This window comes from Mus pahari, chromosome 16 (assembly GCF_900095145.1).
Source record: "Mus pahari chromosome 16, PAHARI_EIJ_v1.1, whole genome shotgun sequence".
In the NCBI taxonomy this organism is placed as follows: Eukaryota; Metazoa; Chordata; class Mammalia; order Rodentia; family Muridae; genus Mus; species Mus pahari.
This window is the reverse complement of record NC_034605.1, coordinates 57,332,476-57,343,179: the sequence shown is the minus strand read 5'-3', so window position 1 is coordinate 57,343,179 and position 10,704 is coordinate 57,332,476. Positions and strand designations below refer to the sequence as shown.

General features: G+C 47.8%; 3 protein-coding genes across 3 annotated transcripts in view; 1 reads left to right on the top strand and 2 right to left on the bottom strand.

Moving 5' to 3' along the window:
* Positions 1 to 980: 980 nt before the first annotated feature.
* Positions 981 to 1,879, bottom strand: Higd2a (HIG1 hypoxia inducible domain family member 2A). The gene is made up of 2 exons (XM_021215918.2): positions 1,691 to 1,879; positions 981 to 1,393 (listed from the first exon to the last, which is right to left on the bottom strand). Exons 1-2 carry the CDS (start codon positions 1,842 to 1,844, stop codon positions 1,227 to 1,229), a joined length of 321 nt encoding a protein of 106 aa, XP_021071577.1. The 5' UTR covers positions 1,845 to 1,879; the 3' UTR covers positions 981 to 1,226.
* A 154-nt stretch (positions 1,880 to 2,033) lies between these two features.
* On the top strand, positions 2,034 to 6,215 carry Nop16 (NOP16 nucleolar protein). The gene is made up of 3 exons (XM_021215800.1): positions 2,034 to 2,356; positions 3,290 to 3,359; positions 5,490 to 6,215. Exons 1-3 carry the CDS (start codon positions 2,141 to 2,143, stop codon positions 5,738 to 5,740), a joined length of 537 nt encoding a protein of 178 aa, XP_021071459.1. The 5' UTR covers positions 2,034 to 2,140; the 3' UTR covers positions 5,741 to 6,215.
* Positions 6,216 to 8,190: 1,975 nt separating this feature from the next.
* Positions 8,191 to 10,704, bottom strand: part of Arl10 (ADP ribosylation factor like GTPase 10) — a 7,881-nt gene continuing 5,367 nt past the window's right edge. Inside the window, exon 4 of the mRNA XM_021215848.2 lies at positions 8,191 to 10,157. Coding sequence (XP_021071507.1) covers positions 9,984 to 10,157 — 174 coding nt within the window. The 3' untranslated portion in view covers positions 8,191 to 9,983. The remainder of the gene's footprint in view (positions 10,158 to 10,704) is intronic.

The following is a 10,704-nucleotide window of genomic DNA, read 5'->3' as shown; positions in this document are numbered from 1 at the left end:
CTCTAGTCACGGACCTTCCACTCAGAGATCTAAAACATGTCAGGGCCCAAGAAATGTATCTTTACTTTCTTCCCTTTTCCCTTCAGGAGGTGTTCAGAGGGGCGGGGTGGCCCACGGGAGGATTTGGTTCCTCAAGCAACACAGTGACCACAACCACAGATCACAAATGCCTTTGAGACTGTGTCAAAAGCTGGAGTGGTAAAGCGATCAGCAGAGTAGAGGGCCTCAGAGGAGGCTGCATTGGAGTAAGAGAAGTAGTCAAAGAATGGTGGTGGTATGGGTTTGAACATCCTGACTCACAACAGGACCGTGACAGGCCTGATCTACAGGCTACAGAAACTTGGAAATTGCTGGCAAACTTTCCCGTATTACATCAAACAGCTCACTGAACTAGAATCTCAAGAGTGAGCATTTGGGAATCTCTACTTTTAACTAGTGCCCCAAGTAACTTGACAGTGACGGTGACTTAATAGCACTAGGCTCTATGTTTCTCTTTCAACTGGAGAATAAACCTCAGGCCTCACAAAGACCATGTACTGTACCAATAAGCTGTACCCTCGGGCCATTTTAAATGATACAGGGTCTAAGTTACTCTACTGAGTGATCTTGGACTGTTTTTTTTTTTCCCCTCGAGACAGGGTTTTGAGACAGGCTTTGTATAGCCCTGGCTGTCCTGGAACTCACTCTGTAGACTAGGCTGGTTTCGAACTCAGAAATCCACCTGCCTCTGCCTCCCAAGTGCTGGGATTAAAGGCATGCGCCACCACTGCCCGGCGATCTTGAACTCTTGAAGTCAAGCGCAGTAAGGCAGGATTCTTCTCCCTCAACCTTCAGAACAGTTATGGCTATAGGCATGCACTGTCAGACCTAGCTGGTTTTTAAAGGCCAATCCTACTGACAGCCTGATCCCTCCTAAAAAACTTAAAGAAAAAAATCATGGTTTTGATCGTAGGCATGAGATTAAGAAATAATTCATCACATACAAGTATAATAAGCTTTTATTAAGTAATTAAGGGGACGCATCACAAATAGAAGCATGCAACCCAACTGAAACGAATCTGGGATTGGGGGGGGGGGAGCGGTGGAGGCGCAAATGAGTCACAAAATCGGCCACTTCTTCCCCAAATGACAATAGGCCCTGTCTGAAACGGAGGGAGCAAGTCTGACAGGGTTGTTCTTGGGTTTTGTAATGATTTCCACGGAGCTTTCAAGACCCGGCCGCACACTCAGGCTCGAGACTTCATAGCGGATGCCGCTAACCCCAACAAGATGGCTACGACCGTGAAACCCTGTGCAGCGATCCGGGTGCGCATCATGAGTTGGGATCGGTGGCTCTGGCCGCGGTGGAAGCAGTAAAGGCCATAGGTGAGGGCAGCCGCCGTCCCCAGACAGCCTGGGGAGAGGACAATACACGCGGGAGGCAACAGGTCGGGTCCTGCAGGTCCCTTAAGGATGTAGCCCATCCTGCTTCCCCAGAGCCACAACGGGAGAGCAGTTCTAGAGTCCGCTTCATCTAGCCCCAAGCCCGCGACGTGTTCAGATTCGTTTCAGTCACCCCCAACACCGTCCTTTCGTCACACCTCTGGTCCGCTCCCCTTCCCAAACCCCAGATTTACTTGGTCCACCCCTAATTCCTTCCCCTACGAAACCGCTGTCTTCTCGGTCTTCCGTTCCTACAGCACACACTTACCTATAGGCACCATTGGGTTCTCACGGGTCTTGCGAATAAACTTTTCCTTGAAGCCCTCTGGGTTGGTGTAGACCGTGGGGTTGAAGCCCTCGATAACTGGGGCCTTGGACGGATCAAAAGGCGCCTCTGGACTCACAGGACCGGGAGCCGCCATACCCACCAGCACAGAAATAAGAAGACACAAATCCGGACGCCGGACCCCGCCTTCTGATGAGGTCACTACGGGGCGGGGAAATAGCCTGCAGAGTGTAGCACGCAGGCGCTCTTGCCCGTTGCTTTCTGGGAGTTGTAGTAAGTGAACGTGGAAGCACTAATACTAAAACTACATTTCCCAAGAATCCCTGCGCGCACAGGGGGACGGAGACTATTAACACGCGGCTCTGAGAACGTGGTTCTTGAGTTTGTGCTGCTGTTTCGAGAGTTTGAGCTGCTGTTGCGGCAGTTTGCGAGATGCCCAAGGCTAAGGGAAAGACTCGGAGGCAGAAGTTCGGTTACAATGTCAACCGAAAGCGTCTGAACCGGAATGCTCGTCGGAAGGCAGCGCCACGGATCGAGTGCTCCCACATCCGACATGCCTGGGATCACACCAAATCCGTGCGGCAGAACCTGGCGGAGATGGGGTTGGCCATGGACCCCAACAAGGCGGTTCCCCTCCGTAAGAGAAAGGTACTGATAATGCAAGGCACTTTCCCCATCTCCACACTAGCCGCCCTTTAACGACCTCCTTCATTCACGCCCCCTCCTCTGCTTACCATTTCTTCTCGGGTCGGTGGAATTTCCTAGAGTGTATCTTTTTCTGCCCGTGACTCCCCAGAGCTTGAGGTTTGTTTTCTATACTGCCTTTGGTTATCCTTCACCTGAGACGCTATCGGACATGGCTCCCTGTAACTTATAAAGCACTCTTCATGCGCATGGTTTTTGTGGTGTTACTACACAGCAGAGTAAGGAAGGCATAGATAGTCGCAGAAAGATGAATTGCTTGTTGAAAATATTATTGTGGGTGTGATATGTGATTGTGGGTATGAACATACCATGTGTGGTGTGACATGTGAGTGTGAGCATACTGTGTGGTGTGATATGTGTTTGGGCATGAGCATACTGTGTGGTATGACATGTGAATGTGAGCATGAACATACTGTGTGGTATGACATGTGAGTGAACATGAACATACTGTGTGGTGTGATATGTGAGTGTGAGCATGAACTTACTTTGTGGTGTGATATGAGTGTGAGCATGAGTATACTGTGTGTGATGTGAATGTGAGCATGAACATACTGTGTGTGGTGTGACATGTGAGTGAGCATGAACATACTGTGTGGTGTGATATGTGAGTGTGAGCATGAACATACTGTGCGGTGTGATATGAGTGTGAGCATGAGTATACTGTGTGTGATGTGAATGTGAGCATGAACATACTGTGTGTGGTGTGACATGAGTGTAAGCGTGAACGTACCATGTGTGGTGTGATCCAGTTGACCTTCGGCAGGGATTTTCTGATACAAAACCTAGTTGTGTTTCTATAGAGAATGTCCTTCCTTAACGGTGGTCAAACGCTGATCGAAGGTGCTTGTCTATTGTTCTCAAACCTGTTCTTTACAGGTAAAGGCCATGGAGGTAGACACGGAGGAGAGACCCAGGGATCTTGTACGGAAGCCCTATGTGGTAAATGGTGAGTGTGGGCTGTTTCCTCCTACCGTCCTGTCCCCTCACATGTACAAAGGGCACTCTGTCTCTTCACTCTACAGCCAGAGAGCCCAAGATTCAGAGAGAGAAACACAGAAGCCCAGCCAGGGCTCACAAGTAGTACTGTGTCCTGGCTAAGCTGTTTTTGACCTAATATTGATGAGATTTTCAATGTATGAACTAAGGTCCTCATACAAGATAGAACCGGGTGTCTGAAAGGATGAAGAAGAAAGTCTCAGGCTTGTGCCCAGTTTCTCACTATTTGAGAGTTTGGCCTGTCAGTTAGTCTGTCCAGTGATACATTTATTCCCGTGTGTTCCTGCTGTGAGAATAGCATGCGCCCTGCATGGAAGAGAGAGAATATTCTTGAATCCTTGCCTAACCCTTTCTCTAACTGTTGTAGGTTTGTTGTTATTTTTTTGTGTGTTGGAACTTGAACCCTGGGCCTCTTGAATGCTAAGCGTACACTCAGCCTTTTAGTTAAACCCCCATTCAGGTGATTTTATTTTTTCAAATCTCCTGGTTTGAATAGACAGATGCTTGACATGAAGTTATTTTGAGTCTTCTATTTGGCTGGTTCACATTAGAATTTTCGACAGTTCAACGTGAGGACCTGTACTCTTCTGGAAATATACACAGCCACATATACTTAGGTGGTAACATGATTCTGTGTGTTTGTTTGTTTGTTGGTTTTTCGAGACAGGGTTTCTCTGTGTAGCCCTTGCTGTCCTGGAACTCACTCCATAGACCAGGCTGGCCTCGAACTCAGAAATCCGCCTGCCTCCCAAGTGCTGGGATTGAAGGCGTGCGCCACCACGCCCGGCTATAATTGTGTTTGTTTGTTTTTTGTTTTGTTTTTGTTTTTTTCTTCTAGATTAGTCTATGTTGCCCTGGCTGTTCTTGAACTCACAAAGAACAACCTACCTCCGTCTCTTAAATTCTGGTGTTAAAGGCACATGCCACCATGCCCTGTAAGAATTTTTTTTTAAGATTTAAATTGTAGCTAAAGAATTATATAAAATTTACCTTCTTGGCCCTTTTAAAATGTAAAGTTCTGGCTCGGGAGTGGTGGAGCACACCTTTAATCCGAACATCTGGGAGGCAGAGGCAGGTAGATCTTTGTGAGTTCAAGGACAGCCAGGGATACATTGAGAAATACTGCCTTGAAAAAAAAGTACAAGTGTGTTGGGTACATATAATCACACTGCTATATAATACAACCTCTGAACTTTGTTTTTGCAAAGCTGGGACTGTCTAACCACCAGGTCAAAGATGATTTTGACTGTAAGAAATTTTAGATCGGGTTTGACTACATGTCTGTGTTTTGCCCACTTGCCTAGTGGTTTATTCTCCTTGTGGTCCTGGAGAATGGATTAGCACAAAAGCATGCTCTGCTCCTGAGCTGTACTCGAATTCTGTCTGGCTTTTATTTTTCTTTTATTTGTGGGTTTCATTGTTTTTTGTTTTTTTAAGATTTATTTATTACATGTAAGTCTGTCTTCAGACACACCAGAGGAGGAATTGGATCCCATTACAGATGGCTGTGAGCCATCATGTGGTTGCTGGGAATTGAACTTAGGACCTCTGGAAGAGCAGTTAATGCTCTTAACAGCTGAGCCAGCTCTCCAGCCCCCTCCTACCTGCTTTAAAAGTATAACAATGATTGAGTCCATGGTCAGGATTCTACTTTCACATGTAGCGGTGCTGTACCTGGGTCTAACCCCGTAGCTCTAGTGTTGAGCAATTCCGACCTTCCCATTTCAAATGCTGGCATAATACACCAAGAAGAGACTTTCTGTTGGTAGTGGAGCTGAACAGAAACCCAACTTTCCATCTTGCTACCCCTGGAGCCTGGCACTAAGGAAAATTGGTAAGCGTAGTGGTTTGCATTTTAAATCACAACTTGAGAGCTGGGTTTCAGGAGTTGCCACGCTGATGGGTAGGAGGCAGGGTTTGGCATTCTAGGGTCTGAGACCGTGAGTTCTGGGTTTGGACTTGGAGACGTGCTGCTGTCCAACAACTCTTGTGACTTGGGATTGGATGGATAGGTGCTTGGGCAGCGTTCATAATGCAGATGGGAAATCCTCATTCCGTTTCCTGGCTTCTTTTCCCCCAGACCTGGAGGCAGAAGCCAGCCTCCCAGAGAAGAAAGGAAATACCTTGTCTCGGGACCTCATTGACTATGTTCAGTACATGGTGGAGAATCATGGGGAGGACTATAAGGCCATGGCCCGGGACGAGAAGAATTACTACCAAGACACCCCAAAACAGATCCGGAATAAGATCAATGTCTATAAGCGCTTTTACCCAGCGGAGTGGCAAGCTTTCATCGATTCTCTGCGGAATAAGAAGATGGAGGTGGACTGAGTGGGGCACACCCCCAGACCAAGGTCTGCTGGACCAACAACACCAAAGCCAGGCTATAAGGCAAGGGGTGTGGAGCGTCAGTGATGCTGACTAAGTCCTGTGGAATCGGGTCTTACATGCACACTGTCTCCCCCTGCCTCCTTCCCCTTCCTTCTGGAGAAGGAACCCTTGGTTTTGTTTTGTTTTGTTTTTTTGTTTTGTTTTTTGAGAGAAAGCATCTAATAGCCTTAGCTGTCCTAGAACTCTCTCTGTAGAGCAGGTTGGCCTTGAACTCACAGAGATCCATCTGCCTCTGCCTCTCAAGTGCTGGGATTAAAGGCATGCGCCACCACCGCCCTGGAGGAAAAGGAACTCTTTCAAGGCCATGGTTTGTGTTCTGTTGGGAGCTTACAGAAAGCCGGGGCCTACTGTTTCTGTTCAGAGGGGTTGCTCTATTTCAGTGTGTTCTATAAATGATAAAGGAGTATTTTACCCATGTAACATGATTAGGTGTTTGTTTTGTTTGAGACTGGGCTTCTCTGTGTAGCCCTAGGTGGGATTAAAGGCACACTTATGTAATATTTTTGTGTTTACTGTGCCCAGCTAAGCTCTGGAGTTGTCCTGGGGAAAGCTAATCTTATTAGCGAGCGGAGATGGATTATCAGCTCAGCAGCAAGTACTGCAGTCCTGGGCTTCTGTGGGCACTGCCCTGTCTTCGGTGCTCCTGGTCTCGGTTTCCTCCCGAGACTCTCCAGGAAGCCTGGGCTGACGTAGAAGGGTAAGAAGCCAGGCCTCTGCTCACTGTGGATTGCTTTCGTTGGCCATGGCTTAAATCAAACATCAGGGACCCAAACCTGCCACCTGGGACTGGCAGATTGCTAGTACTACTCTACTGTGTGCCACTGCTGGGCTTTCCACGGCATGGCCGTACTCTGTGGCAAGCAGTGGCCCGAGAATGTGATGTCTGTTCTGTAACAGGATCATGGGCAAGGGGTGAGCTGGGCATTTTAAGGCCTAACTAACCTTAACTATGAATGATGGAAAAACCTGCAATTGTGGGTATTGTATCTTCAGCGCTCTTGAAAAGCATGTTTTATGCATTGCCTATGACATTTGGTAAGATGCACTTTTATTTTTGTTATAGGGAAACAGGTCAGATGTCCAAAGTGGGTGTGGGGTGACATCAGATCTGTTCTGAAGGCAGCAATTCATTCTTCCCACAGCATCAGGAGGCCCTAGAGTCTCCTAAGTACCTGGGACAGTCCTTAGGATCTAGTATGTACTGAGCATTTGCCTCTGTATCTTCTGCCCTCTAAAGAATCCAAGTTTGTGTCATTGGCTAGAAGTTCCCTCAACTTGCTTACAGAATTTGGTTGCCAGCTTCTAGACGCCATCACTGCCATCTTCCTTGCTCCCAGGGCATGTAAACTTCATAGCCAGAGCTGTGAGAATCTGCAGTTGCTGGAGATGAAACTCCTGTACAAGCTTCTTGTCTGAGCTACACTCTCATCCACAGTGCCTTTAATTTTTTAATTTTGCCTGATGTCCTTGCCCAACTGAGCTTCTGGACAAGGGACGATAGTGTTTGGCATGTACTTGGGCTGCCTCCAAGGCCTAAGTATGGAGGCAGAAGATTTTTTTTTTTGGAGATGGTCTATATAGCTCTGGCTGTCCTGAACCTCTATGTAGACTAGGCTAGCCTCCAACTCAGCTCAGGGCGTCGGTCCGTCTGCCCGAGTCCTTCGATTAAATACTTGTCTGTTTTGCCCCGCTGGCAGAAGACTTTTGAGTTGGTTTCTGGGCCCATCAGCTAGATCCCTTTCTGAGGGTTAAAAGGCTTTAAGTCACTGTCCCAAAGGTCAAAGGGTAAGGGACTGAAGCTCACTGAGGAACTCTAAGCATCAGCCATCCTCAGGATGAAGAAGATGCCCTGAACAGACCCATTCTGGCCTTTATTGTTTCTTCACTGGAGAGAGCTGGTGACACTCCACTTTACCAGTTGTCCTTGGTGGCCCCGTGCTGCTAGCTCATGGGCTGGAGAGCATCATCTTCTAGGTATAAGGACAGGAGAAAGTTGATTGCCAGAAAGGTTGTGGAGTAAAGTATCTGCTGAGACCCGAATCAAAGTCTCAGGTCTGGCCCTGTGGCAGGGGGTGGATGTCATCGTCCTGCAGCTGGCTTGTGTTGATAGTTCCTCCTAAACTAGTGTAGGTGCAGAGTGCCCAGAGATTGTTTGTTTTCTAGCACTAGGAAACCTACCTTGAGGGGTCAGTCCTCTCTACCCATGTTTATATGGGTCCTGAGGATCAAACTCCGCTCATCAGGCTTTACCTACAGCCTGATTGTCCAGGCTGTTTTTGAACTCACTTTGTAAACCAGGTAGGCCTCAACTGTGCCTTCTCCAAAGTAGCTGGGATCATTGACCACTAGGTCTAGCCTTAAGTAAAGTCACTTCAGGAGACACAGTGAAATTGTTTATTCTTAACCCCCCCTTGGACAATATGACAATTGTACATGATGAAACTCATTAGACAAAGGTCTTTTCAGTTAGGAAAAAGAAATTCTCTCAACAAGTCTGGTTGTAAGGTAAGCTTTAGCACTGGGGAGTGAGGTGGAATCCTCAGAACAGACATACAATGACCAACAAAATTTCAACTACTTTAAAATCCTAGTTATTCTTTAAATATTTAATACAAAAGCAGGACAATCCCTTGTAATGAGTGATGTGTCCTGTATTAATTCTGTTCTTGTGGGCTCGAGTCCAAGGGCACAGCACGCCACGCCCCCCCTCTGATGATTGTGCTCACGTTAACTCGGACGCTTTCCACGTTCCGGGCTGCATGTTGGGCAACTGGCAAACAGCATAGTGCTTCTCAAACAGCAGACTGAACGCCAGGCGTGATGGCACAGTGCTTCTTGTGATCCCAGCACAGGAGGCTGAGCAAGGACAAGTGCCATCAATTCAAGGCCAGCCTGAGCTACAGAGTGACACTGGTGCTGTTGTCATTCAGTGTCCCTGGCAGACCAAGGCTTTTTTGTTTGCACCAGCATAACATGGGGTCCAGCTTTGCATCTGTTGATCACAGTCGTGGAATGTTCAGGGAATACAGAATTTCAGTCTTGTTTTGGGCTGGCAAATAAATGGTCCCAGAAGGCTTGGTGATGTGCCCACTGTGGGCACAGGAAGAGTCATTCTGATGGCTCTTCTAGTCCTGTCCTATGTCCTGGACCATGAGTACTAGGTCTCCTTGAGGTACTTGCTTCCAGTCATGGCCTCAAGGCCAGTTTGGGGGTGGGGAAAGCTACAGTTCTGTGTCTCCATTGACACCCATAGGTTACCTAATCTCAATCATAATTCCAAACAGTTCTCAAAGCATCAACTTTTCTGACAGTCTCCTAGGGTTTTCATTACAGCACCTAGAAACAGAACCTAGAACTTTGGCCCATTCCTTTGATAAATACATAAATAAATAAATAACATGCCATTCTGAGGCTGACACCCTACCCCAGCTCCAGTCTTGTTCCAGGCACCTTCCTTTAGGCTTATGTAAACATGGGCGTTGGCACAGTTAGTACAAAAGCAGCAGGTTGTCTCCAGACCTGGGCAAACCCACCCTTCACCCTGTTCAGTGAACTGCACTTTGTGGTCGTTAAAGGCCAAGCCATAGTAACAGTGAGGAGGTGTTGAGAGGATTCTTTGCTAAGGTTTTCAGGTTTGGCACTGCGAGGAATGGCATTTAGAAAAAAAAAAAAAAACATGGAAATCATCTCACTTTAAAAATAATGGCCCAGGGGCTAGAAAGGCAGGAACGCAAGGCCACAGACAGAGCGAGCATGAGCTGGAGAACAATGAAGGGCTAGGAGCGAGGACTTGCTGTGCTATACCCAGGACCTTTCCGCATGGAAAATGTACCATGTCACCAGGAGTGAACCATGAGATGGGAGACGAAGGCTCAGAAGTACCTGTGTTATCCACACTGCTCTGCAAGCAGTGGGACCTGCAGGAAGGGGCACTGAGCCTGCTGAGCATCGAACCGCAAGAAGGCAAAGCAAGGGAAGCTGGAGCTACACTACGGGGGTCCTCCCTGCCCCAGCCCCGCATCTACCTCACTGGGAAGGCTTCTGCGTGGACTTGGCCTTGCTCTTGAGGGAGAGAGGAAGCGTTGCTATGATGCTTCTGCCCAACGCCTAGGCTAGCAACAACGATGCGGGAGAAGGCAGAACTGTGGTCTCCAAGGCTGGGCAGCGGGTAGGTGGGTCCAGCTTAGGAGAGAAGTTCCAAGAGCAATTTCCAGATGTGCACAGTGCCGGGTTCCCCAAAGCCAGATCCTGCAGGGGCAATGCTGGCTGCCAAGAGGAAAACCTCCCTCTGGTTGTAACTAGCAAGGAGGCCCAGCTCCTGCTGCAGCTCCACCATATTCATGGCCCCGCTCAGGTCCTGCAGTGAACACAAGCCAGCACAGCATGGCTGTCAGACTGTTCCCAGTGTGATCCCATCCTTGTCAGCCATGACAGACATAAATGTTCAGCTACTACTCTGGACCCCAAATCCCAGGAGGTGCCTCTAGATCCTGTGGAAGAAACTCACTGCCCTCCTTCATGCATCTTTTGTGGCACCCTTTTGTCTTTCTTTCATTTTTTTTTTTTTTCTTTTTTTGGTTTTTCAAGACAGGGTTTCTCTGTATAGCCGGGGCTGTTCTGGAACTCACTCTATAGACCAGGCTGGCCTCGAACTCAGAAATTCGCCTGCCTCTGCCTCCCAAGTGCTGGGATTAAAGGCATGCGCCACCATGCCCGGCTGGCACCCTTTTTTCATGGAGCAATCCACCAGTGTCACAAGAAACAGAGCCCTTCCTAACTTGTTAGGCACCAAGATGGCACCTGCCTACCAAGTTCTTGGTTCTCAGAGTCCACTTAACTAATGAGGAAGCGCCAAAAAAAAAAAAAAAAAAAAAAAAAAAAAAAAAAAAAAAAAAAAAAAAAAA

What these genes read in the sequence shown, in the direction of transcription:
- Higd2a (XM_021215918.2), bottom strand. Translation starts at nt 1,844, where the DNA reads ATGGCGGCTCCCGGTCCTGTGAGTCCAGAGGCGCCTTTTGATCCGTCC. An exon ending in GAACCCAATGGTGCCTATAG is followed by an intron (nt 1,394 to 1,690) that starts GTAAGTGTGTGC and finishes TCCTCTCCCCAG; the next exon opens with GCTGTCTGGGGACGGCGGCT.
- Nop16 (XM_021215800.1), top strand. Translation starts at nt 2,141, where the DNA reads ATGCCCAAGGCTAAGGGAAAGACTCGGAGGCAGAAGTTCGGTTACAAT. An exon ending in TTCCCCTCCGTAAGAGAAAG is followed by an intron (nt 2,357 to 3,289) that starts GTACTGATAATG and finishes TGTTCTTTACAG; the next exon opens with GTAAAGGCCATGGAGGTAGA. An exon ending in GAAGCCCTATGTGGTAAATG is followed by an intron (nt 3,360 to 5,489) that starts GTGAGTGTGGGC and finishes CTTTTCCCCCAG; the next exon opens with ACCTGGAGGCAGAAGCCAGC.